General features: G+C 43.6%; 1 protein-coding gene across 2 annotated transcripts in view; it reads right to left on the reverse strand.

The window, feature by feature from the left end:
• LOC111140927 (teneurin transmembrane protein 2) overlaps positions 1-23,567 on the reverse strand; it is a 934,316-nt gene that overhangs the window by 115,185 nt on the left and 795,564 nt on the right. Inside the window, exons 15-16 of one of the 2 annotated variants that reach the window (XM_022493193.1) lie at positions 22,684-22,689; positions 9,289-9,306 (exon numbers count right to left, since the gene is read on the reverse strand). The exons of the other annotated variant lie outside the window; for it this stretch is intronic. Coding sequence (XP_022348901.1) covers positions 9,289-9,306; positions 22,684-22,689 — 24 coding nt within the window. The remainder of the gene's footprint in view (positions 1-9,288; positions 9,307-22,683; positions 22,690-23,567) is intronic. 2 annotated transcript variants of the gene reach the window in all.

Raw genomic sequence — 23,567 nt, forward strand, 5'->3', positions numbered from 1 at the left:
GGTTCTCATGTTAGCCCATCTCAATATCACTTCAGGGTTTGGCCAGATCAAAGCTGTTTAGTCTTTCCTTTTCTCTTTCCTCATCTGCCTAACTTCAACACATTCTTTAGATCCCCAATCAGAAGTCATCTCCAGGAAGCCTTTCCAAAACTCCCAGATCCAGGCTAGCTACACCTGTCATGGTGCCTTTATTCTATACCATTCTACCCTACACTGCCTTATTCTGCCCTACCCTATCCTACCTTACCCTTTCATGCCCTATTCTATCTTCGCCTCACCTATCCTATCCTATCCTACCCTACCCTGGCCTACCCTACCCTATCCTAGCCTACCTTGTCCACTACAGTGTATGGCAACTGTCTAACATCTTGCTAGTCCAGGTAGCAGCCATTCCTTAAGACATTTTACTGTCACCTGCTGGAAAATTATTGTAATAAATGTGCACACAATCAACTATAATTTGAATGGTGCCCCTAGAATTGTGCAGTGTACAACTGAACAGCTGCCCTGGGCACTCCTGTTGGGAAGTAAATCCATCAGGGCAGGTGCCATGTCTATCTTGTTTACTCTCAGATTGCTAATACTCAATAAGTAGGGAAATGAACAAATGACTTCTGGCTGAACTCAAGGTCTTCAACATCTTTGGTAGGGTGGAAATGTGATCACCTCCAAGACTTTCTATACATTGAATTCCAAACAGTAAAAAAAAGCCAAAAACCAAACAACAACAACAAAAATAATCCCTCCGATGATGCAGTTACCAGGTAGGCAGGCTTTTTGCCTTAACAAAAATTAGGCATGAGGAAAATAATGTCTAAAGCACAGTAAAAAGGGGAGCATAAATGCACTCAAAGAAAGCTATAATTACCATAAAAGGCTTTACTAAAAAAGCATCAAGGAATGTTCTGCCATGTGCAGCAATTTAGAGGTAGAAATAAGTGGCTAATCGTGTATAAGGGGTGGAAGGGGTGCCTGGTGTATAAGGGGTATGGAAAGAGAAGTAGGATCTTAATATTCAACATCGAGCACACTTTCGAAAAGCACAGAGGACAATGCCCCACCAGATAGAAGTGCAAGTGAAAACACAAAATAGGCTGTATATAAATGCAGACAGATGACAAAGAAAGCCGGAGAAAGGAGACATCCCTGCTTGGCCAGAGACTACTGGGAGAGTTACTGCATCCTGGACTAAACGCTGGTGGAAAGTCTTCTGTCAAGGGAAAACCTTACCCTGGTTTGGGGTCAGATACTTCTGGGATTAAAACCTAGATTTGCCCCTTGTTGTCTGTGTGACCTTGAGCTGGTAGTGTCACCTCGTCCTCCTGTCTGTACAATTATATATCTTACAAATTAATCTTATTTTCTATCTTTCCCAATAGAACATAACCTGCAAGAAGGCTGGGATTTTTGTCTCATTGCACTGAAGCATCTTCAGTGTCTAGAAAAACAGTTGGCATATAACAGACACTCAGTAAATGTTTGTTGAATGAACAACTTAACAGAGATAATGATATTTTATACAGGTGCCAGAGGGGTTAAATGAAATGATAAAAGTAAAGATTTGAGCATAGAACTTGGTATGTTGTAAATGTTCAATAGGTAGTAGCTCCTGTAGCTTGCGTACAATTATAAACATTGTAATTAGTGGTAGGCTTTGCCCTGGGGCAGTCTTAGGTGCTGTTTCTCTACGTCTCACTTCCAGATCAGGAAAAAAAACCTATAAGCCTAACCTCTTTCAAGTTAAAAACAAAAATAAAAACAAAAACAAAACTCTGGTATCCTCAGTGTATGACTGTATCACATCCTAGGAAATCCTTACGCTCCCCTATGACCACCATCCAAGATGCTGGCAATGCCCAGTTGGTCTGCATAAGTGAGGAGAAACCCATGGAAGCTAAGGGCAATTCTGAGGACCTGGAGAGTTGAAGGTAGAATAAATGGTGGCTCCTTCTCTTGGGCAGAATTGTACTTTTGCCTGTTAACTGAATTAGCCAAACTCTCTCCCACAACTCTTTTAACTATCACTGTTTCCTGAGTGGGAGCTGTGCATTGTTGGAATTGAGAAGCAGATACACACTGGAAATATGGAATAGAGTTCTTCCATTGCATTCCAGAACTCTTCAGAATTGAAGACAGCTGAGGTACTGGGGACGGGGGATCACTAGGGGTTCAGTGGCCATTTATACTAAACAGCAGTGGCAGACACTCAGAAAATTAATTTGGTGCTTCAAGACACTCTGGGGAAAGCTCCAACTAATTTTAGAAGACCGTCTGCCAAAGCAGCATTTTGGTCCCTAGAAAACGGAAGGGCTTGTCTCTCTTGCTCACCTGGGCGAGGAGAAGGGAGCTGTGTAGGGACTCTGTGTCTAGGTACAAATTGGCATGGAAACTCAGCCACGAACCTGTGCTTGAATGGCTGCCCCGGCTTTGTTAGAGAAGACACGGAAAATCCAGAGGCAGATGTTTTTCTCAGTTTCAACAGCCTCTGTATATCTTAAAGGGTTTGCCTAGGGGAGCGGATGGAGGATGCTGGGTAGGGATGCCTGGGAAGGCCAGTGATCCTTTCCATGGTCCACTGCTTATCTTTTGCTCCTAAGGCAGAAATCACAGCAACAGAAGCAGCAGAGCCTCCATGAGGTGATATAAATTTGGATCCAGCTGTCTATGCTACATGTTTCCTGGATGCACCTGGATTCTCACTGATCAGCATCATCTCTGTCTGCTCAGGAAAAGGAAGGCAGTAGGCTTAACCTTGGCCTCAGAGAAAATGGTGAACTTAAAAAAAAAAACAAAACAAAAAGAGACATATCTTGTTTTTTTACTGTTCCGATGCTCTAAGTTCTTATTAACACATTTTTTTTTTTTTTTTTTCAAAACAGTAGAAGATCATGGGGGGGAAGAAAACAGAGTTTAGGCGACAGTAACTGGAGATAGCTCTTCTGTGGAGGCAGGAAGCTCATGTCAATTACTTAGTGAATTCCAGACTGAATCATTATTACCCAGTAGAACCAGGGTCTCACACAAGCCTGTGCTTCCCTGGGGGAAGCCTGCTTCCTTCCTTGGAACGTCCCCTTTCTTTATTACACTTCTCTACCACGGGAGGATGTAGGGCGCCAGTGCTGGGAAAATCTCACCATGTTCCTAAGGCAAACACCAACTGGTACCACATTGAAACCTGCTAAAAATCCCCTGCCGGGGGGGCGGGAGGGGGGCAGGCTTTCTCCCTTGACTTAGATAGGAACAGTGCATCTTAGAGTGTGGTCCTGGGGCCAGAATGTCATCTGGGAACTTGTTAGAAATGCACATCCATTTCAGATGTATGGATCAGAACCTCTGGGGTAGGGGGGAGGTGGGTCCTGGAAATCTGCATTTTGACCAGCCCTCTGGGGAATTCAGATGTCTGCTCTGTGTGAGAACCACTACTTTTGGATTAAGTCTTGAACCCCTAAAAGGGCCTTGAATGCATTATCTGCATTATCTGGCCCTGCCCATTTCTCCCTCTCAACTCATGTCACTCGAGGCTCTGCTCGCTCAGATTTAGCCAACCTGCCTCGTTGGGTTCTAGAATGGAGTCTGGATCTTCCTTTTGGGATTTTGCCCATCCCTGTCCCTAAACCACACTTCCCACGCTCTGGCTAAAGCCATTCACCCTGGGATTAGCCAGCACTTGCTCCGAAGGCTCTTAGACTTGCAGCCTGGGCTGCTCCCCAGGAGTGATGTCACGGTGCCTCCCACTCCTCCTCCTGTAGTGCTCCTGCCTCCATTCTGACTCATCCTTTCTTTCTGAGCAGCGGGTCTCAACCCGGCTACACCTTAGAACAGAATTGGCTGAGAGTTCTGATGCCAGGCTGCACCCCAATTAAATCAAAATCTCCAAGGAGGGGACTCAGGCATCAGTATTTTTAGTTTTTGACCTCCCCCAGGTGATTCCTGTGTGCGGTTGAGACTGAGAACCTGCAGTTTAACGCCCGTCATCCTGGGAGCCTCGGAGCCTCCCCAGAGCAAAGACTCCGACTTGGCGGGGTATAGCTCTTTTCCCAGTGCTCACCCCAGCGCCTAGCGTTGACGATATTTGCTGAGTGAATGCATACATAAGCCGCCTGTGAGGTGTTTCTGCTGCTTCATTGTGCCCTCAATTCAGCAGCCAGGTAAAAAAAAGTAAACCTTCCCTCAGGCCAGACCCCAAGCCCCTGGATGGATGGCACGTCCCAAGCAAAAGAAACAGCTGGTTGCATTACAGGGTCCCAAACCGAGCGGACGACAGCGGCTGATGAGGAGTGTTGGGGTAGGTCTGTGCCTTTCAACTTGGAAGAAGCTGATACCTCCCGACTGAAAGAGACAGAATAGAGTACCCGGAGAGGTAAAAGAGAGCACTTTGGTAGATTAAGAGGGTGACAAGAGTCACACAAAGGCAGGGATGACAATAATAAGGAAGTCCAATGGTTTAATTTGGTTCTTGGAGGATAATCAAGTTGTTGTACCTCGTGTTGATATTCCCACAGCTGTCCAGCGAATAATGAATGTGGTACCTAGCCGGTATGGAAATAGGGACAAAGCGCGACTTTGATTTCTTATTTGTTATTTTTAACCATCCAATTTCTACACCCACTGAGCATCCTTATAGCCACAGGAGGGTCATAAAAATACAAATAACATCTAGGAGGCCTGTGGGCACGGACTCGTTACTTACTGCAGGGCTGACGGCTTTCTTTTAACTAGTGTAAAATCAGGCCGGTGATAAATCGCCATATATTTTGTTGTTGTTGCTGTTCGCAGCACAACTCTAGGAAATGTAAGGAAATCACTAAATGTCTGTTTCTAATAGATGTGAAAAGAGCTGGGCCAAGAACCTACCCCAGGACTATGGGTTTTAAATTCTGGATTTTAGGATGCTTTTAACACAAACACCTCTTGGCTCTACAATCTTAGGCAAAAATGATTAACTCCTTATTCCTTACTTTCTTCATCTGTAAAACCAGGGCAATAAAAGTACCTATTCCAGAGGGTTGTCGGGGTTTAAAAGAGCAAAAACCTATTGCATGCTTAGCATGATGTATAAATACATGTAAATATATCTAGTAATATGTAAGATGTGTAAATCGTAAGTAAATGCACATGGTAAATGTTTCAGAACTGAAAGCTTTTATTGTTGTTTAAAATAACATCAAATGCTGGCAGAAGGGTCTATGCAGCTTAGGGGAGTCTTTGCTCTGCACTTGGCAATGAGGAGGGACTGTATACTATGGCTGGAAACATGACTGTCAGTACAGCAAAGACCCCAGGAAGGTGCCCTCCAAACACTGAAATGGAAATAAGGAAAATGAGGTAATTTCCTGAGAGTTCCATGAGTAAGATCAGCACATAATGGATGTGACATGTTACCTAAAGAAGTCCTCCTAAATCACAAGAGGCATGTGAGGTGCCCATGTAAACCAGGCTCAGAAAAGTATGTGAGCAGAAAGGGGTGCTCTGCCTGTGGTGTGGAGAGGGGGTCGTTGAGGGGGCGGGGCATTGGACTGGCTTGATCGGGCTTGAGCTTCTAAAGCATTCCTTTGTGCTGGGAGAACAGACTGAGGATGGGGCAAGGACAGGGCCGGGGAGGCTGTGCAGGAGGAGGTCACGTGGATGATCTTGGTAAGCCATGGTGGCGGTTCGGGTGGTATAGGCAGGTGCCCTGCTACTCGGACTCCCTGCGGCAGGGCCAGTTCTATATGTGTTTAAGCTTCCCTACACATCCCTCCAAAAGGAAAGACGTGTGGCACAGATGCAGAGCAAAGGATAAAATACACTGTCCATAAATAGCACTCCGGTTGACACAAACTTCATCTGGGAATCGGCAAGTAACCAAGGTTGGAGAGGCTGGGTTTTGTGATGATTCTGCCCTTCCCTCTATGTTGCTTTTTCATATTAAAGGCAACATGGTAGAAGTGAAAGGGAAGGGTACGTGGGTGGAGGGACGCAGAGAACCGCAGGGTCACCCAGGCTCTCTCCCCAGGTTGAGGGCTGACAATGTAACATGGAACAGCTCCAGCAAAGGACTGCGCTGACCTTCTTGATGTGGTGACCTGACACCAGAAGTCTGCATCAAGTCTGCCAGCATCATCTAGTTCTTCTAGGCAACAGAACTTCCTTGGGTCAGCCCTAAACGCCCTCCCAGGTTATTACTCCTGGACTTCGAAACCTTTTGCATTCTGTTTATCCCTATAGGTCAGCTTGACGCATCTGAATTGTGGCACTCAAACGTACTTAAAAAACTCTATCTGTGCATCTATGAACCTATCTGTCCAACCTCCATCTATCCATCCATCAGTTATCTATTTGTGTATACATAAATATACACATATATTTATATTCATTAATCTGTCAAGATTTCCTAACCAACAAATCCCTTCAAATCCTCTGAAGACTTGTTCTCAAAACACTACATATTAGATGACCTCATACACTAGCTGTATTTTATCTTGTTTTATGTTACTTTCTGCCTGTACAGAGACAATAAAAACATTTCAATCTTTCCTTTGTTTCTTCACCCTTTTTTCTTTTCTCTGGCTGAAATGGTGGTTCCCAGCAGCCCCGCCCTCGTTCATTAACCCAGCACCTTTTATCATTCACTCCTTCCCATCCTTGTGACCCACGTAACCCCAAGTTATGAACTTATCCTGTTCTTTGAAACTCTATCTGCATGTTTTGTTCTAGTCCTTTTCTTCACAGTGTTTAGTTGGTGAAAGGACTTGAGGGAAGTCACTGGTTGTTACGAGACCTTTATAAATTTTGTGATAAGTCTCAATCAGGGGGAGTATGAAGAATAAGGAGATGTTTGTTTTCTGAAAGCATATAGAATAGGAGTCAGAATCCCAACAATCTGGCCTGTGCTATTCTCCAATTTCGCATAATGAATGTGCCCTTAGGAAGGCGAGAGCTTTCTCTTCGAAATCCTTTCATTTACAGAGAAACAAAAATCCCTCCTTTCAAATATATTTTAAACATGCAAAACAGCAGTATGTTTCTGTTAAGTCACATTTTAGCTAAATGGATTAATTGAATGGTGAATGGGAGCTGCTACTCAGCTGCTAACCTGCAGTTTACACACACACACACACACACACACACACACACACACACACACACACTCCCAAATTGCAGCAGAGCAATCCCCAGGAGGCAGAAAGCATGACTGATTTTTCCAATAAAGCTGAAAAATCGATAATCCTTGTAGACGGAACGCTCGCATCTCTAACCACCTCAGAGTTTCATCTCCCTCTGCTGTCCCTCCCAAACAAGCTTCCGTCTTCACCCTGGTACCTGTCACCAATTCCGTACTGCCAGGATTTACCCTGAGTTCTATTCCAGCTCTACTGAACGCACCTCTTAGAGAGGCCCTGCAGTGCATCTTGATTTAGAGATGCTTGGGTTTTATGTGACTCTGGGAAATGTTGTTTAGCTTTTCCGGAGCTCCGGTATGTTCTGATGTATGGCCGTGCATGCCTGCATGATTAATGGCACAGGCAAGGACTTGAAGCCTTCAGAGGTCACCCTGTGTGCACTGAATAATACAACGTGATCCAGAAATACCCTTGGATGGGAATTCCGGCTCCTCACAAATTCAATGGCATCGTTTGCTTTCATTGACATTGCCTGAGCCTTGGCGCCTCTCACTGACCGCGCTTCTGAGGAAAGTCGCCACCCCCAGACAGACATTTCTGAGGAAAGTCACCTCCCCCAGACAGACATTTCTGAGATATAAAAGCAGAACCATTTGGGTTTGTTGGCTATTTCTCTCTCCAGTGTCAGAGATACCAGGATGAGGAGGAGGGCTGGGAGCACGAGCGGGCCGATCTGCCAGACTCTGACAGGACTTCCGGGTTCAGGGGATCCAGGCGCGGGCGTGAAGCAGATGAAGCTTCCATGCAAAATATGCTACGGTGTGCAAGGCTGTGGCTGAGAATTTAAATGCACCAAAGTCAAGAGATTCGAAATGATGGTTCCCACAGCAACTATAACTCAGTTCTCTGGTGAATATAAAATTAACTTTATTGCAAAACATGCTGTTCAATTTACGCCTTAATATAGTCATGGCAGAGTTACAGTTGCTGTGAGAACGCTAACTCTGAATTGTTTTGAATAATTAATTTAATGAAAAGTTGGTGGAAATGTGAACTCTGATAGAAAGTCAACTTAAATTTAGGGAAGTTGGCCAATTATGCCTATGCTGAGGAGTGATGATTCATTTTGGGAATCTGAAAGAACTTAGTGCACTCTTTGGCCTGGGGGTGCTGGTAAAGCAGAGAACCCCAAAGTATTACCAACGGGGGACAGCCCCCCATCACTGAAGAAACATTCGTGCAGGTGGTGGTGCCTTTACCAGTAAAGGAGGGTGCCCCTGGGTGCCCATACACTCTGATTTCATTGCTGGCCTCCAGAGAAAGCCTCTTGCCACAACTAGCTGGGATCAAAGTAGGCGATCAAAACAGTCTATGGTGGGCACCTGGGTGGCTCAGTGGGTTAAGCCGCTGCCTTCGGCTCAGGTCATGATCTCAGGGTCCTGGGATCAAGTCCCGCATCGGGCTCTCTGCTCAGCAAGAAGCCTGCTTCCTCCTCTCTCTCTCTCTCTCTCTCTCTCTCTCTGCCTGCCTCTCCGTCTACTTGTGATCTCTCTCTGTCAAATAAATAAATAAAATCTTAAAAAAAAAAAAAAAAACAGTCTATGGTAACACCTGGTTTCTGTCAAATAAACCGAGGGTTAGAGCTTACCTCCCCCTGTCACTGACAGGTCAGACTTACCCCAAGGGCTTTACCTCTCTGAGCCAGTGCTCTCACCTGTACGATGATGAGGACAATTTCTACCTCACAAAACTGATGTGAGGATCAGGATGTGAGAAGGTGTGTTAAGAACCGAGCACAGGGGCTGGTAAGTTTTACGGCTGGTGTTCAGTAACTGCTAGCTGCTCTTATCTGAAGAGGGAGTTCAGTAGACGAGTAAATTCAAAACACACGCAAAACCAGCTCTTCGGCCCATTATTGCCGTCTAAACGGATTTGGTACAGACCAAGAGCAGCCGGCAAGGGGGGTGAGAAAGACAGAGACATGACTTGGCAGAAAGTTTCCTAAGCAGGAGTTTGTCTTCAGTAAAGATACTCGACGCCGCTTCTACTGAAGTTCTGGAAACAAATCAATCTATCATCTCTTCTACCAGATGAATCTCTCTCCCCTGGCCCATTATCTCTTTCCTCAGGAACCATTTGAGATCTTTTCCTCTGAATTCCTCTCCTCATCATGAAATTTTAATACCACAGATACACTCCAGATCTGCTTATTTGTTGCATAGATATCTGTGCTTTATGCATAAAAAGGGTAAGATTTCTCGACTTGCTCAAAGAACACCTTGTCTTTCTGTTTGTGGTGATCCTGTCCTCATTTTGGAGGTGTGCACTGGACTATGGGCCAATGTGTCCCTTGTTCAAATCTTCATGCTCCAAAACTCCAGAAAACCCCTTCATTTATTTAGTTATTCCTTTTGCTATTTCTTCCTCAAATCTAGCTCCTGACTTTTCACAAATGGGCTCTTTTGGCAGCTAAGAAACACAGTGCTTTTGAAGTTAGCTCACGGTGGCTTCTCACTATCCGTCCCCACTGTTCTCCTCAGATATAATGTGGCTTCTCTTTCTCTTAACTTTTTTTCGGGAGGGCCATGCCCAGGGAATCTCAAGCCAGCCAGCACTTACTGAGCACCTGGTGTATTCCTGTTCCAAGGCAGAGGATAATTTAGGTTCCTTCTGGATACTATGTTTTGCTGCTGAATGCCAGGCTTGACCAAACCAGAGAGGTTGTCCCTGCCAGAGAGCATCTTTCTTGGGAGGCACTGTCAAGATTTTAACAGAAAGGGGCAAAGCCATAGCCTGGGAGGAAACACAAATTAAAAGGAAACCCCCGAGCAAAGTGCATTTCTAGCTTCAGAATCCACTCCCAGGCAAAGTGCATTTCTAGCTTCAGAATCCTCTCCCAGCTCGGCTCTAACTACTTTCTTTATGTATTAGCCTCATGTTGTTTTCAGGGTCTCTATCTCCTTCCCCTCCAAGTCTTGGCTTGCGGCTTTTTACCTCACTGTGATCAGTATCAGTCAGATTTTAATGTCTCCTGAAAGACATGATTTTATAGCACTGCAATCTTTTGCTTTTACTGCTCAGAAAATATTGTGAAGTTGCACTACTTAGCGTTACCCCATCTCACTGGTGCTGGAAGCAGAAAGGTACATGTCAAAGTGGAGTTGTCCTAGCACGTGGAGGTCGGTCAGATGCAACTTTAAAGAGACTTCTTGGTTTGGCCAGGTACTTAGCTAAACCTGGAACTTCACCGTGGCTTCGGTAACTTGTGCACGGCTGAGTGCTGAAACTCCAGGGGCTGATGTCCCTGCTGACCAGTGAGTCTGTTGGTTTGAGCATCCCTGAGTTGCACTATTGACCTATAGGAGCCAGTTAAACCCAAAGGCTGGTTCAGCCAGGTGAGCCTGACTGTGCTGGCAGACCCACCATGAGGGTCTCCTGCATGGGCATTCTGTACACCATACAACAGGCTTTAAAGGATTTGGCAGGACTGAGAATGCCTGTGGCTTCCCTATTTTGAACTTCTAGAATGTCACCCTGAGGCTACTATGGTAAAGATGTCCCCTACATGGTGCACCTTTGACTCCCAAGAATGGATGTTTGTGTATGTATGTGAAAAATACAAATTATGATTTGTCTGTGTGATATTTTGAGAGGCATCATGAATGAAGGTAAAGAGAAGCCTTGGCTGACCTTTGGAAGCTTCCATTCTGAACAAATGAATAGCATGAGTTGATTTCTCCCAAGGCAGCACAAGAGCTACCTTTTTATATATTTGGGTATAAAGAAATACATACCTGAGGATATAAAGAGATGGCTTTTTTAAGCTACATACTTGAAAAAATTTTCAGTATTGATTTTGATCTGTTGAGATGAGCTAAGACAGAATGGCTGATTCTAGATGCTTAATCAACTGCACTTCTGACTAGATCGAGCAGGGATTTCCAGTGCTCTTCTGTGGAATCCTTAAAGTTCCCACTCCCAGAAAAGGCAGTTTCATTGGACTCTGCTCTAAAGAAGAGTATCCTGATTTATGGGATCAGAGGGGAAGCTGGTGAGTATGGCAGCCTTTGCTGTCCCAAGTGTCACTAAGTCTAGTCCCCTCTTTCACACATGCATTTAGGATGGCCAGGTGTCGCTCTAGTTCTGCATCTGCCTCTGAAGGATGTCCATGGCATGCTCGCATGCAAAGAATGTGAATGGCTGTGGTAGAATATCATGCTGGGAACCATTCCCAGGAATCAGCCGTCTGATCTGAGACAATTTGGAAGGAAGAGCAAGGCAATCTAGAAAACGGGGATACTTGTCCTGGGAAAAAGACCAACGGTTTTACACTGCCATACTGGAGTCTTCTCTCTGGGTCATGCCTGCAAAGCCCAAGGAACTCCCCTGAGTAGAGCAGGACAGGGAGCATATATGCCCATAAAGCAGAGGAGAAGGGGGGAGGACAGAGGGATGGTGCAGCAAAACCCTTGAACCCAGTCTAGAGGGGAAATGACTGTGGTGGAGCTCTAATCATTGCTGGCCAATGGGAATTTCTTGGGTGTTCTACCCAAGGCAACTCAGAGAAGATCTTCGTTCTGGCCTTCCACTGCACTGCTCTGGCCCTTGTCCTGCCTTTCCATGGCCACTCCTGTTAATCCACTGTGGCCAAGGAGAGGGCACCTATCCCAGCTCTGTAAGGGAAAGTCTTCTTCATAGCTGTAATTCTATTTGTTTAAGGAAGAGAAGGGAAATGGGGCCCCAAGGGGCATGGATTAATTGGGTACTGTTAGTAAATGCAGATATCCAGAATCCTGCAGATACCCAGTCGGCATTTCTAGGTCTTGAGCACTTGGCAAAGTAGAATTTCAGAGCATGGCATCACACCAAGGACCAATGCAGAGATGTGTTGTTAATGGGTGCAGATGAACCATCTGCCGAGAAGTTGGATGGGCACACACACATGCATGCACACACAGACGTGTACACACTCACACGCACGACAGGAATTAGTCACTGGCTCAGTTTGCTTGTATATATTGTCGAGATCTGGGGCTTAGCTGTCAGCTGGAGCAGATGGAAGGAAGATAAGCCAAAAAGGGCAGCAGAGGAGGCAGGAATGGGAAACCCTGCCTGCGCTTCTTGAATGTGGTAATTTGCCAATTGTGTAGACCATGGATTTAGACCAAGGAGTCAACCTAGCTGCCTGTTTAAAATATTGAATGCTGCTCCCTGTGTGTCTTGGGGCAATAGCTACCTACTTGCCTCACAGGCCTGTTGTGAGGTTGACGGAGGCAACACAAATTCTTTTGAGCTCCTTGGAGAAAATTCAACTTGTAAGTGCAAAGTTATCTCCATCACACCCTGGCAATGAGACTCCTACCAGCAGAAACCAGTCACCAGGAGACTTGGGCATCAAAAAAAAAAAAAAAAAAAAGCCAAAGCTATCCCAGTCTCAATCTAGGCAAATGATGATGTTCCCTAACTCGATACTAATCTTGCACTGGAGCTTGGTCAGTGGCCACAGATGGGTGATCCATGTGGCCTCCAGTCCTATTTGAACGGCTCGTAGACCATTTCCACACATTTTGAATTGCTTGCCAACATTCGAAAACTGGGAGAATATGCATAACAATCTTGATACCCGGCTTTGTACTGAAAAATTGGAAATTTTGGTCAAGCTAGATTTGCATTTCTATATGGCAAAGTTCAGTGGGGCGCAGGCCATGTCTGCCCTCCATAGAAGGGGCATACACTCTCTAGTGTATTACCACTCCCAGCTGTCTTCTACCCTTTCCAGTGCACTCATGGACATTGCTCCTGCCTCATCCACATAGGGGTGTTTGAGTCTACAACTCTTTCTACAGGTTCTTCCCTCCTGTCCCTTCCCACAGTCAATGAAGATACTGAATTCATAGCGCTCTCATTATCCAAATCTAGGCCATCTCCCCTAGCAGAGGAAAGGCCTGCCCAACCACATCCTGCCAGGCGGAGACAAAAAGAGAACTTGGTTTATCCCTTTCCCTCCCTTGCCAGTAATTCCATCTTAAACCTTAAGGTTTTCTTACTTAGAGATGTCCACGCAGTAATCCAACTAAATTAGATTATAAGCATCGGAAGGTTTTTGCAATAAATAAAAATATAGATATAGCTAAGAGAAGATGAGATTTAATTAATGAATGTTATTTAACAGAACAAGTTGTGCCATATACGGAGGATTAAAAGATAAAAAAGGATAGGAGGGAAAATCAAATTTTAATGAGTTGCCATCTTCATTTGATTTAACTGAATTTCTTCCGCTGTTGAAAATATTAACACTTATGAGGGAGTCATTTGTGTGTATCCACACAGTTTGATACTTGACTGCTTTTTTTATGTAATTATATTGTGTTACAAATGAATTTAAACTACCATTGGAAGTTTAAGGCTTCCATCCTTCCGTTGATCTTCTTGGGAAGCTGTTAGCAAGAAACAATGTCGAAAAAGAAACCGAAAATGATTGGCAGAAATACTGGGAAGGGTGTGTTTGTTAGAGAACAGCAAAGTCTCATGTGGGCAAGAAGACAGCCGAGGTCTTCGGTTCCTCAGACTGTCACCAGTCCCTGTGCCAACCACTTCTTTTTACTCCTGCTACCCAGGGGAGGCTTATGCTGCACTCAGCACACATTAGGTGCTCAATAAATGTTTCATGAATGAATGAATGGATGGATGGATGGATGAATGTATGAATATAGCTGTCAGTGCTAGCGGGAACCACGTGGAGGAGGTGTGGACCTCACACATGCCATGGGATGTTTCTTCTTTATGTTTGTAACACCCATGTCCCTCCAACTGGCAGACAGATCCTCACTGGGCCATTTCCAGATCTCTCTCTGCATCGCTTTTGCTCCCTGCGTTCTCTCTTCTTGCAGGCATGGCATCCAGGTGCCTCAGTGACCTTCTCCTGCAGGAGTGGAGCAGGTGGTGGGCCCAGATCCCTGGGCTACCATAGGGGGATTAGCATCCTGGCCTCTCTTTGGGGAGTTCTGGGCCCTGGGCATGGTTGTGTGCCACCTCTATCTATCTAGTGTGCCACCACTGTTAACTATCCTCTCCACAAAGATGCACTTGGGCAACTCCGGCAAGGACCTGAAGGTGTGGTGCTCATGATTTTTAAGCTAACATTTATGGAGCATCAATAAATGCTTCACTGATAAGTGAAGTGCTCCCAAAAGTAGGACATGGGTATTATTATTCCCAACTTACAGATGGGAAAAATGGAGGTACTGAAGATACCTAACTTGCCAAATATCACCCAACTTGCAGTTGATGGAGGCTGGATTTGAAACCAGGCCTGTTTGATTCCAAAGCCCATGCACGGAACCCCTCTGCTGCATGCTTCCCCTCTCCAGCCCCACTCTCTGAATGCATGGTAACTACATTAGGAAAGCACTGATGATGAGGAAGTTCCTCCAAGGAAGGAAGAGGTTACCTTCTACAAGCATAATGTGGGAGATATTGGGAGTTTGGAGTGGGTGTTGATGCGTATTATGTGTTTCAAATTGCTTAATTCTGGGTAGACTAGTTTCTGTGCTAGACTTCTGTATGATATGGTAACATTTCCTCTATCAGACCCCCAGAGAACAGGTCTGTAAGTGAATGCACATGGATCTTTCTTGGTCCCATTAAATGGAATTAAAAAGTTAAATTAGTTCATATTCAAAGTGTGGTGAGAAGCAGATAGCAGCAAGCTTAAGGGACCTAACTCAACTTGCCTGCATTCCCTGGATTAATAGGAAAAAGCTCGTTTCTCTTACCACCTCTAATATCTTCTTCAATCTCTCTCCCTGTTCATGGGAATTGTTATCATCAGTGACATTCGGGCTTCCTGGGCTCCCATACACCTAATGTGGAGAAACAGTCCCATTGCCTGACTTGAGTTTCATGTCATTAGAGAGAGCATGTTTCAGTGCAAGAGCGTGACTGGTGATAGACAGCTTGCTAACTTGTTGGAATAAAATCAGGTACAAATGTTTCCTCTGTGCCTGTGAGGTGCTTATTTTATAATTTCTGGGAGCCCCCACACCCTGGCATTGTTTCTAGACAACTAGACAGGGCTGTCTGGCAATCCTTCTTGAAGTTAAAGCATGATTTTAAAAATAAAGAAATGCAATTCACACTTATCAGAGCCCATCACTCTGCTTAGAGCTTTGGACAGATGACCCTTCTGAGCCAAGTTCTAACCAACTTCACTGCTAATTTGACCAGGTGCTGCTGCAGCTAAATTTGGAATCTGTGGGCCAGGAGTCTCAGCAATTTAAATCCCTCTGGACAGCAATTCTGTGGGACTTTTTATCTCTGGAATATCAGTTAACCCTTCCTTTCCCGGAAGTCTGGCAGGATATAGCTGGAAGTCACCCATGATTAGAGTGAGCCGCCTCAAAGAGCCATGACAGAAATTGCTGGAAAACCGGCATCTAAGGGATATGGAAACATTTGCCTCTCCACTCCTTTTGCGACACCATTAGCAAGAGGATGGGAGATCACAGGGGCTCCTTTACTTGTGGTTGAGCTGGCTGAAAATGGAAGCAACCCTTAACCGAAATAAGAAGGAAGAAGGAGATCTTCTCAAAGGACTAGTTGTGTAGATGACAGGGGTCCTCACTGATCTGAGTTGGAATTTAGAGCCTGGGTGTGTTTGAAGAACATGTGAACATCCCCCACTACTCCTGAGTCTATGGAAGGTATCTGAGTTTGAGGGAAATTGAGGAAACCAAAAGTGAGGAAACCAAATTGCCTGTTCTATAGCCTGATCCTGGGACAAAACCTTGATGGATAAGAGAGGTGCTATAGGAAAAAAAAAAAAAAAAAAAAAAAAAAAAAAAGCAAGCTTCTTTCTCAAAGGAGTGTGGAAGCAGCTGATAAAGATCCCCAGTGTGGGCAAGTGTGGTGGCCTGTCCTTCACTGTGGAAACACAGAAGGGCTTGGGTTAAGTGGACACTGAGGGTGCTGGCTGGCACACCTCTGGCAGTAGGAGGAATACTGTAGGGCTCCCCTGAAGTGAATTTTGTAAACATCAGGCCTCCATGAGGAGACCAAGCTTGAAGAATCTGAATGGGCTGACCATGAGCATGTAAGACAGCCCTGGAAAGTTCTAGGAATGTTCAGGATGCAAGTGGGGAGTGAGCTTTGTGGTTGGGATGAGCCACGAAATTAGAGAAGTAATGTCAATGATTCCTTATTTGTGAGACAGATTTTTAGGGCTTGGGGTGATGTGGGTTCTATCAGTCTTGGAATAGAACCTATGAAGGGTAGAGTGTGTCCCCATTCTATTTTATGAATGTCTCGTGTAACCTACCTATCTTGTTTTGACAATCATCTCAGTTCATGTGTAAAAGTATAAAAACCTCTGCTACATTAATCTCCTCACTTGACACTTATTGGGCAGGAGGAGTCAACCACATCTTGACTGATCTGGGAACAGAAAGAGAGGTATATCACCACGGACCATAGAATGAGGTCTTTTGTGGGGAATCCCATGGAGAAAGCTATGGGAAAAGATTGAGTAGGCTTCTTAAGGATCTTAATAATCAAAAAAACACTGGCTAGTAGCTTTTAATTACTTTGCAGCTGTTGCCTTCTATCACTGAGGACCAAAGAGGCCTCCCCCTTACTGATTACAATGAAAATATGTTTTTAAAAATAAATGCTTTATTTAAAACTAGGGATATTTTTTTAATTAGAGGGAAGATTAACTAAATGCATTTTATCTTGTAATTTAATCCATTCTAATTATCCTGAGGATGGTTATAATGAAATACCTTTCTCCTAGTTGCTATTTCACGGGGTTTTTTTCTTTATTACCCACGAAGAGAAAAGCTCAGAGATGGTCAGTGATATGGTGGCTTTCTTTAAGTCTGCTTATAATGATGCATTCAACGCATGAGGAAAAGGATGAGAAGAAAATCAATAAACCCTGACTGTTGTGGGTTTTCAAAATGATGGTACCCTGTTTTCCAAAGGCAATAAAGACAAGACTTTAAAAAAGAGCTTGTGAAATAGAATGCTATGAAGGAAGTGGCTGGTGTAAGATTGAACCCCATTAGGCAGGCAACTTGGGAAGAAATGCAAAATCTGTTCCCTACATGAACATCTGGGATACTCTGTGTGGCTTCTGATAACCCAGGAGATGAGCAAAGGAATTGCAAAGAATCCCCAGATGTTACCCATGGGCGTTGCTCCAAGGAGTCATGCAATAGCAGCACAGGAGGAATGAGGATAATTGTGCAGTTCATTGGGCTGAGTAGGGACAATCAGTGCAATTCTTGAGTCTCCAAAAGGCATGTGTGACTCAACTGAGTTCAGTTGAGCCTCCTGGGTTATTATTCCTTTTTGTACAGAGCAAGTACAAATATAATCTTGGAGCCTAAAGTCAGAAAACGAGAGACCAGAACAAGGTATTCTAAGAGACACTGACCTGGCAGTACCTTGAATGGAAGAATTGCCAGGTTCCTTCTTAAAGGAAGCAGTGTTATTCCAGACTGCTCAAGAGTGTGTCTGGGGTCCCTCATTTGAGAAATACAGGCTTAAAAGAATTGAAGTTTTATTCTACTCAATAATGACATAATTCCAAACCAATACTTCAAAAGATGTTTCTTTTGAACTATACTTATTATAAAAATGAAACCCAGAATTAAAAATAAATTCTCATAGACCTCTTGGCTTCTCTGGAATATGTCCAAGAAGTCTAGTTGGATAAATTTTGGTTGAAAGTAGCAAACCCCAACTTCACAATACGTTTCCGTTAACATGAGGATATTCAGATGTTTGATTCCATGTATAATGGGGCTGTTTGGTTAAAAAAAGCAGGTTCCATTCCAGGTAAGAGAGCCAGTTTACATTTCTCTGTAAGAAGCAGATACCAGCGAGTTATAGAACAAAACTTTGCTTGAGAAATTGGTAGTGGGTAGGGGTTATTTTTGAAACACTGCTAACGATGGTAGGTTGGAGGCAGTTATATGAAAGGGAGGTTGAAAGTAGCAGAAATGAAATGAACTATTGGGACTTCATCAAGATCAACAGCTTTTGCACAGCAAAGGAAAAGAGTCAACAAAACCAAAAGATAACTGACAGACTGGGAGAAGATATTTGCAAAAGACATATCAGATAAAGGGCTAGTATCAAAAACCCATAAAGAACTTACCAAACTCAACACCCAAAGAACAAATAATTCAATTAAGAAATGGGCAGAAGACATGAACAGACATTTCGGCAAAGACGACATCCAAATAGCCAACAGAAACATGAAAAAGTGCTCAACATCACTTGGCATCAGGGAAATACGAATCAAAACCACAGTGAGATACCACCTCATCCCTCAGAATGGCTAAAACTAACAAGTCAGGAAATGACAGATGTTGGCAAGGATGCGGAGAAAGGGGAACCCTCCTATACTGTTGGTGGGAATGCAAGCTGGTGCAGCCACTCTGGAAAACAGCATGGAGGTTCCTCAAAAAAGTTGAAAATAGAGCTACCCTATGACCCAGCAATCACCCTACTGGATATTTACCCTAAGGATACAAATGTAGTGATCTGAAGGGGCATGTGCACCCGAATGTTTATAGCAACAATGTCCACGATAGCCAAACTATGGAAAGAACCTAGATGTCCATCAACAGATGAATGGATAAAGAAGATGTGGTATATATACACAATGGGATACTATGCAGCCATCAAGAGAAATGAAATCTTGTCATTTGCAACAACGTGGATGGAACTAGAGGGTATTATGCTGAGCGAAATAAGTCAATCAGAGAAAGACAATTATCATATGATCTTTCTGATATGAGGAATTTGAGAGGCAGGGTAGGGGGTTGTGGGGGTTTGGGAGGGAAAAAAATGAAACAAGATGGGATCAGGAGGGAGATAAACCATAAGAAATTCTTAATCTCAGGAAACAAACTGAGGGTTGCTGGTGGTGGGGGGTAGGGGTGGGGTGACTGGGTGAGGGACACTGGGGAGGGTATGTGCTATGGTGAGTGCTATGAAATGTGTAAGCCTGATGATTCACAGACTGTACCCCTGGGGCAAATAATGCATTATGTGTTAATAAAAAAAAAACAAGTAAAAAAAAAAAAAGAAAGTAGCAGAAATGTCTCAAAGAGAAATTTATTTTAATGATCTTCCCTTGCTTTTGTCTTACATTGGTAAGAGATGATGGTGGTGGTGACGGGGCAGGGGATGATGATGGTGATGATGACATCAGCTCACATTTGTTTGGCTCTTATCTTATGGTAGGCTCTGTGCCCAAACTTTACATATAACCCAATGAAGTAGGTCATCTCTTGTTTTCCCATTTGCAGACAAAGAAACTGAGGCACAAAAAGGTGAGGAAACCTGCAAGGATTTGATCTCAGGCAGACTGACATATAAGCCTTATCTTATGTGCTTCATTATGCTTGCATTGCCCTGAATCCAAGTAAAGTGGATATAGATAGATAAGCCTCTATTTAACACCATTTTTTAAATCAACTAATATAATATAAAGGAATAAGTGGACTCTGATTATTCAGACTATGGAAGGAAGTTTTTCAATGAAGAGAAAAAATTTCCTAGGTAAACCAGATAACTGGAGATGAGCAGATGGAGAAACTAACAAAAACTACCGTTGACTATCCTCAACCATTCAGAAAAAAGCATCATCAGCTGAGTCAACACTACACTGTATCTAGTCCTTTAATGTAAAGTGTGTATTATGGGATCTTACTTGGAAGTCCTCCCCATGCCTTACAGGAAAGAGAAAGGTTTGATTGTGCTAGAGTGGCCCGTTCATATAATTCATATAATTTTGCATCCAAGTAATACAATTCAGGAGTTGGACCAGTCCTTAGAGATCATCTCATCCAAGTGTGTTCTAAATTCAGTCGATCATCTATTGTATTTGTGGTATGTGCAATATCTGCACTGTTATTTACTTAATATGTTTCTTTAGATTTATTCAGGCCTAATATTGCTACTTACTTTTGCCATATCCCTAAGCAATACCAGTATAATCATGAGTTTGATGAGCTACTCATAGTTTTCCCAAACACATATTTTTAAAAACCCTACGTAACCATTCAGTAAAATATATTTCCACACTAACAAAAAGCATATCATGCTTGGGACCACACTGTGGAAAGCAGTTATGTGGTCCAATCCCCTCATTTGCCGCAGGAAGAAACTGGGCTGGGAAGGTGGGTGACTACGCCAAGAGCCCCCTGGATGTTTAGGGCAGAGTCAAGCCTAAAACACAGATATCCTCCATCATCCATCAATCTATTCTTCACAACACCACAACAAATCAGACAGTGAGTGATAGGAAAATACCCATCATGAATACCTGCAGGGGCTCAGATCTCTCGGGCCCCTTTTGTGTTTCTTTCCTTTTAATGCCAAGTCTTGAGGGCATTTGGGGGGACCTGAGAATCCCAAACTTGGAAGAAACTTGTTCTTAATAAATGGAATGGTTGATTCTTTGTCAAAGCTCAAGTAACAGAGTACTCACTACTTACACTAGGGTAGAGAATTCCCCCTGCCTTTTTTTTTTTTTTAACATCTCTTATTCTTCTATGTTTTCCTTTGAGTATAGAATATTTTTCATGTTAACCCTCACCCGTGGGTTTCTGTCCTGAGAGTTCCAAACTACTTTAGTTCTGTGCTCTTGTGAAATCAGTAACACTTCATATTAAGCTATTTATTTACATGTTGGGTCTGGCCCCAGCACTGTGGGCCATGGCTAGTGTATCAATAGGATCCTCCGAAACAGTAAGGGTATGGTACAGGAATGCTCCAAGTTACTGCCTCCCCACAGAGCTAAAACATCGAGACTCCGTTCCCTCTTTTCTTCTTCCTCCTTTTTTTTTTTTTTTTTAAGTAGTCTCCATGCCTAGCATGGAACCCAACATAGGACTTGAACCCACGACCCTGAGATCAAGACCTAAGCTGAGATCAAGAGTTGGAGGCTTAACGGATTGAGCCACCCAGGCATCCCAACCCCCTTTTCTTTTTTGATAGGAGCTCCTTACATGGGCACATATTACTAAATCACATAGGAAACAATACAGAAAAAAAAATTTCCATTTAAACTACAGAATGGTCAAGACATTAAGTGAGAGTGATCTTTATGTCTGTCTCTGTAGTCTATTTTCCAACAGATGCTTAAAGCCCTTCTTCAACACCCAAGCCAAGACAGTCAACACTCTGAGTGATGAGAATCTGATTACTTGTAAGGCACTTTTCTCTTTTCATTTTATTTTACTTTTTGGAGTGAGTTGCAAAGGTGTTCCTGTAACTTTTACCTTCTGGTCCTCGTTCTGAGTCTGGGTAGGAAAGTTGGATAGATTGCCTGACCCAGACTCAAAGAGAATGTCTGGCCATGTGGTGGCTCACATTTTGGCCCAACTGGGGGGAAAAAAATCAGAAGTGTAACTCCGCTAGAAGTCTGTCCATAATCTCTAACAGTCAAGGACCATCCCTTCCAGTTTTCACTTCAAAAAGAATGGAGCTCCTAGTGTAGATTCTAATAAGAGTCCCCAGAGGAATAGGTTAATTAACCAATCAGAGAATTAGCTGCTCCCACAGACGTGGTGGTAAGGATGGCTCCACAGTGGCTAATTTCATCTCAACTTGATCTCATTGTGGAGTCATGAAAGCTCGAATGTTCACGGTAACAGCTACAAGAAAAATGTTTCCATAACTTAGAATGAAGCTGGAATGAGATGCAGAAGCAACTGTACTCAGTCTGAAGTTGGTTAATTTTGATAGTCACTTTCTTCCCATCTTGTTCCCTGTAGCTCTCAAGCTCTCTCCCTCTTGGACTGTGACCCTGTCTACTTCTGATGACAATCACTTAATCGGCATATCAGATTGTCGCACGGCTGGTTTTACCTGGGGTAAAGATTCATTTTCCTTATTAACATCACAAGAACCTATTTCTTTCCCCAACCAATTAAAGAGGAAAAATAGAAGGGCCCCAGGGCAATAGAGAAAGAAGAAAACTGTTCTGACTTGGGGCACATGGCCGGTCACTCAGCCCCACAGAAATCAAGTCCTAGAAATCAAGTCCTCATGATTCCGAAATGCAACTGGAGGTCAAGACCACAGAGACAAAATAAACAAGTTGTAATCACTATTATCAGCGTTGCTCACTACCCCGATATCAAACAGTTCACCAAGGGTGGGCACCTGGTGTTGGTGGATTTATTCTGTGGGTGTGTTTGTTTATGTTATTCAGAGCGGAGGTCTGGACAGCCCAGATTCAGGAGACAATAGCAACAATCCTCAATTAGAATTTAGTTTCCCTCCTCGCATTCTCTGGCAAAATGTTATTTCTCCCTATACCTGGCTCCACTATTCTGCTCCCACAGCACAGGAACAATTACTCTGCAACAGACACTTAGCTGAGTTTACAACAGTTCACCGTGATTTTTGACCTATTCTGTAGCCCCTTAATGCCTTGGGGGTATGGTCCGTGGATGGCCTTCTCAAGTTCAGTCCCCGGTTCAGTAAGGCGTTGGTGGGTGATAGAAACAACAACCCATTTTAGGATTATGTTTAAAGCATAAAACTAATCTAACCACACAATGTGCTTTCTGATTTCTTCCTAAGAGTAAACTGCAGCCTATCCAAATAATACTATATATTCCAAAGATAAACAAGAATTGTGGTTCATTTGGATTCAAAGCATACTTCTTATCTATGAAATTCTGTAAGTTTCAGCCATACCTTAGGTTTAACTTGTTGGAACAATGTGACATAAGAATTACTGCTTGGTTGAATCCAGTCTACCAAGATGTTAACTCTAACAGCTAATCTTGAAATGTTATACCTTATATTTAAACCTTTAGCAATACGTACTAAATTTCCAAACATAAAAAAATAATAATTTGGTTGAAAATTCCAGAAATGCATTTGACCAAATGTGGATAGATTCTACTCAATTGAGTTTTAGAAGTCTGTGTTTTTATCCTCATTTCCACGCGCCCACCGCGGCCAACCGCCCCCCTCACCCCTGCATCTGTCTTCTTGCTTCCTTCGGCACAATAAATGCCATCCACTAGTGCTGTCAATTGTTCAGGTGACGATTTGCAATGATCCTAAGAAAACCACCTCTCACCACAACCTTTTGAAAATAGGCTGCAGACAACCCTAGCACCCCAACGCAAACCACACAGACTCAGCCTCACCCCAAATCTCCTAAAGCGCTATTTGCAGACTAGGTGCCATTTCATTCTTATTTATTTTCTATTTTCAAAATACAGCATTTGAGGCTCTGCTTAGAAAGGACCAAAAAGCCTCTCTTTCCTTTCTGTCAGTATCCCTGAGGAGGAGGACCAATTCTGGGCTTGTAAATTGTGGCATTTACTTAAAGTGAATTGACAGGAGTGTCTGCTCAAAATAAAAGTCTAAAACTGCACACAGCAGCTCCGGGGCCAGAGGTTGAAAAGCAAAAGAAGCAATTATGTG

This window comes from Enhydra lutris, unplaced genomic scaffold, assembly GCF_002288905.1.
Source record: "Enhydra lutris kenyoni isolate GAN:26980312 unplaced genomic scaffold, ASM228890v2 scaffoldscaffold5, whole genome shotgun sequence".
In the NCBI taxonomy this organism is placed as follows: Eukaryota; Metazoa; Chordata; class Mammalia; order Carnivora; family Mustelidae; genus Enhydra; species Enhydra lutris.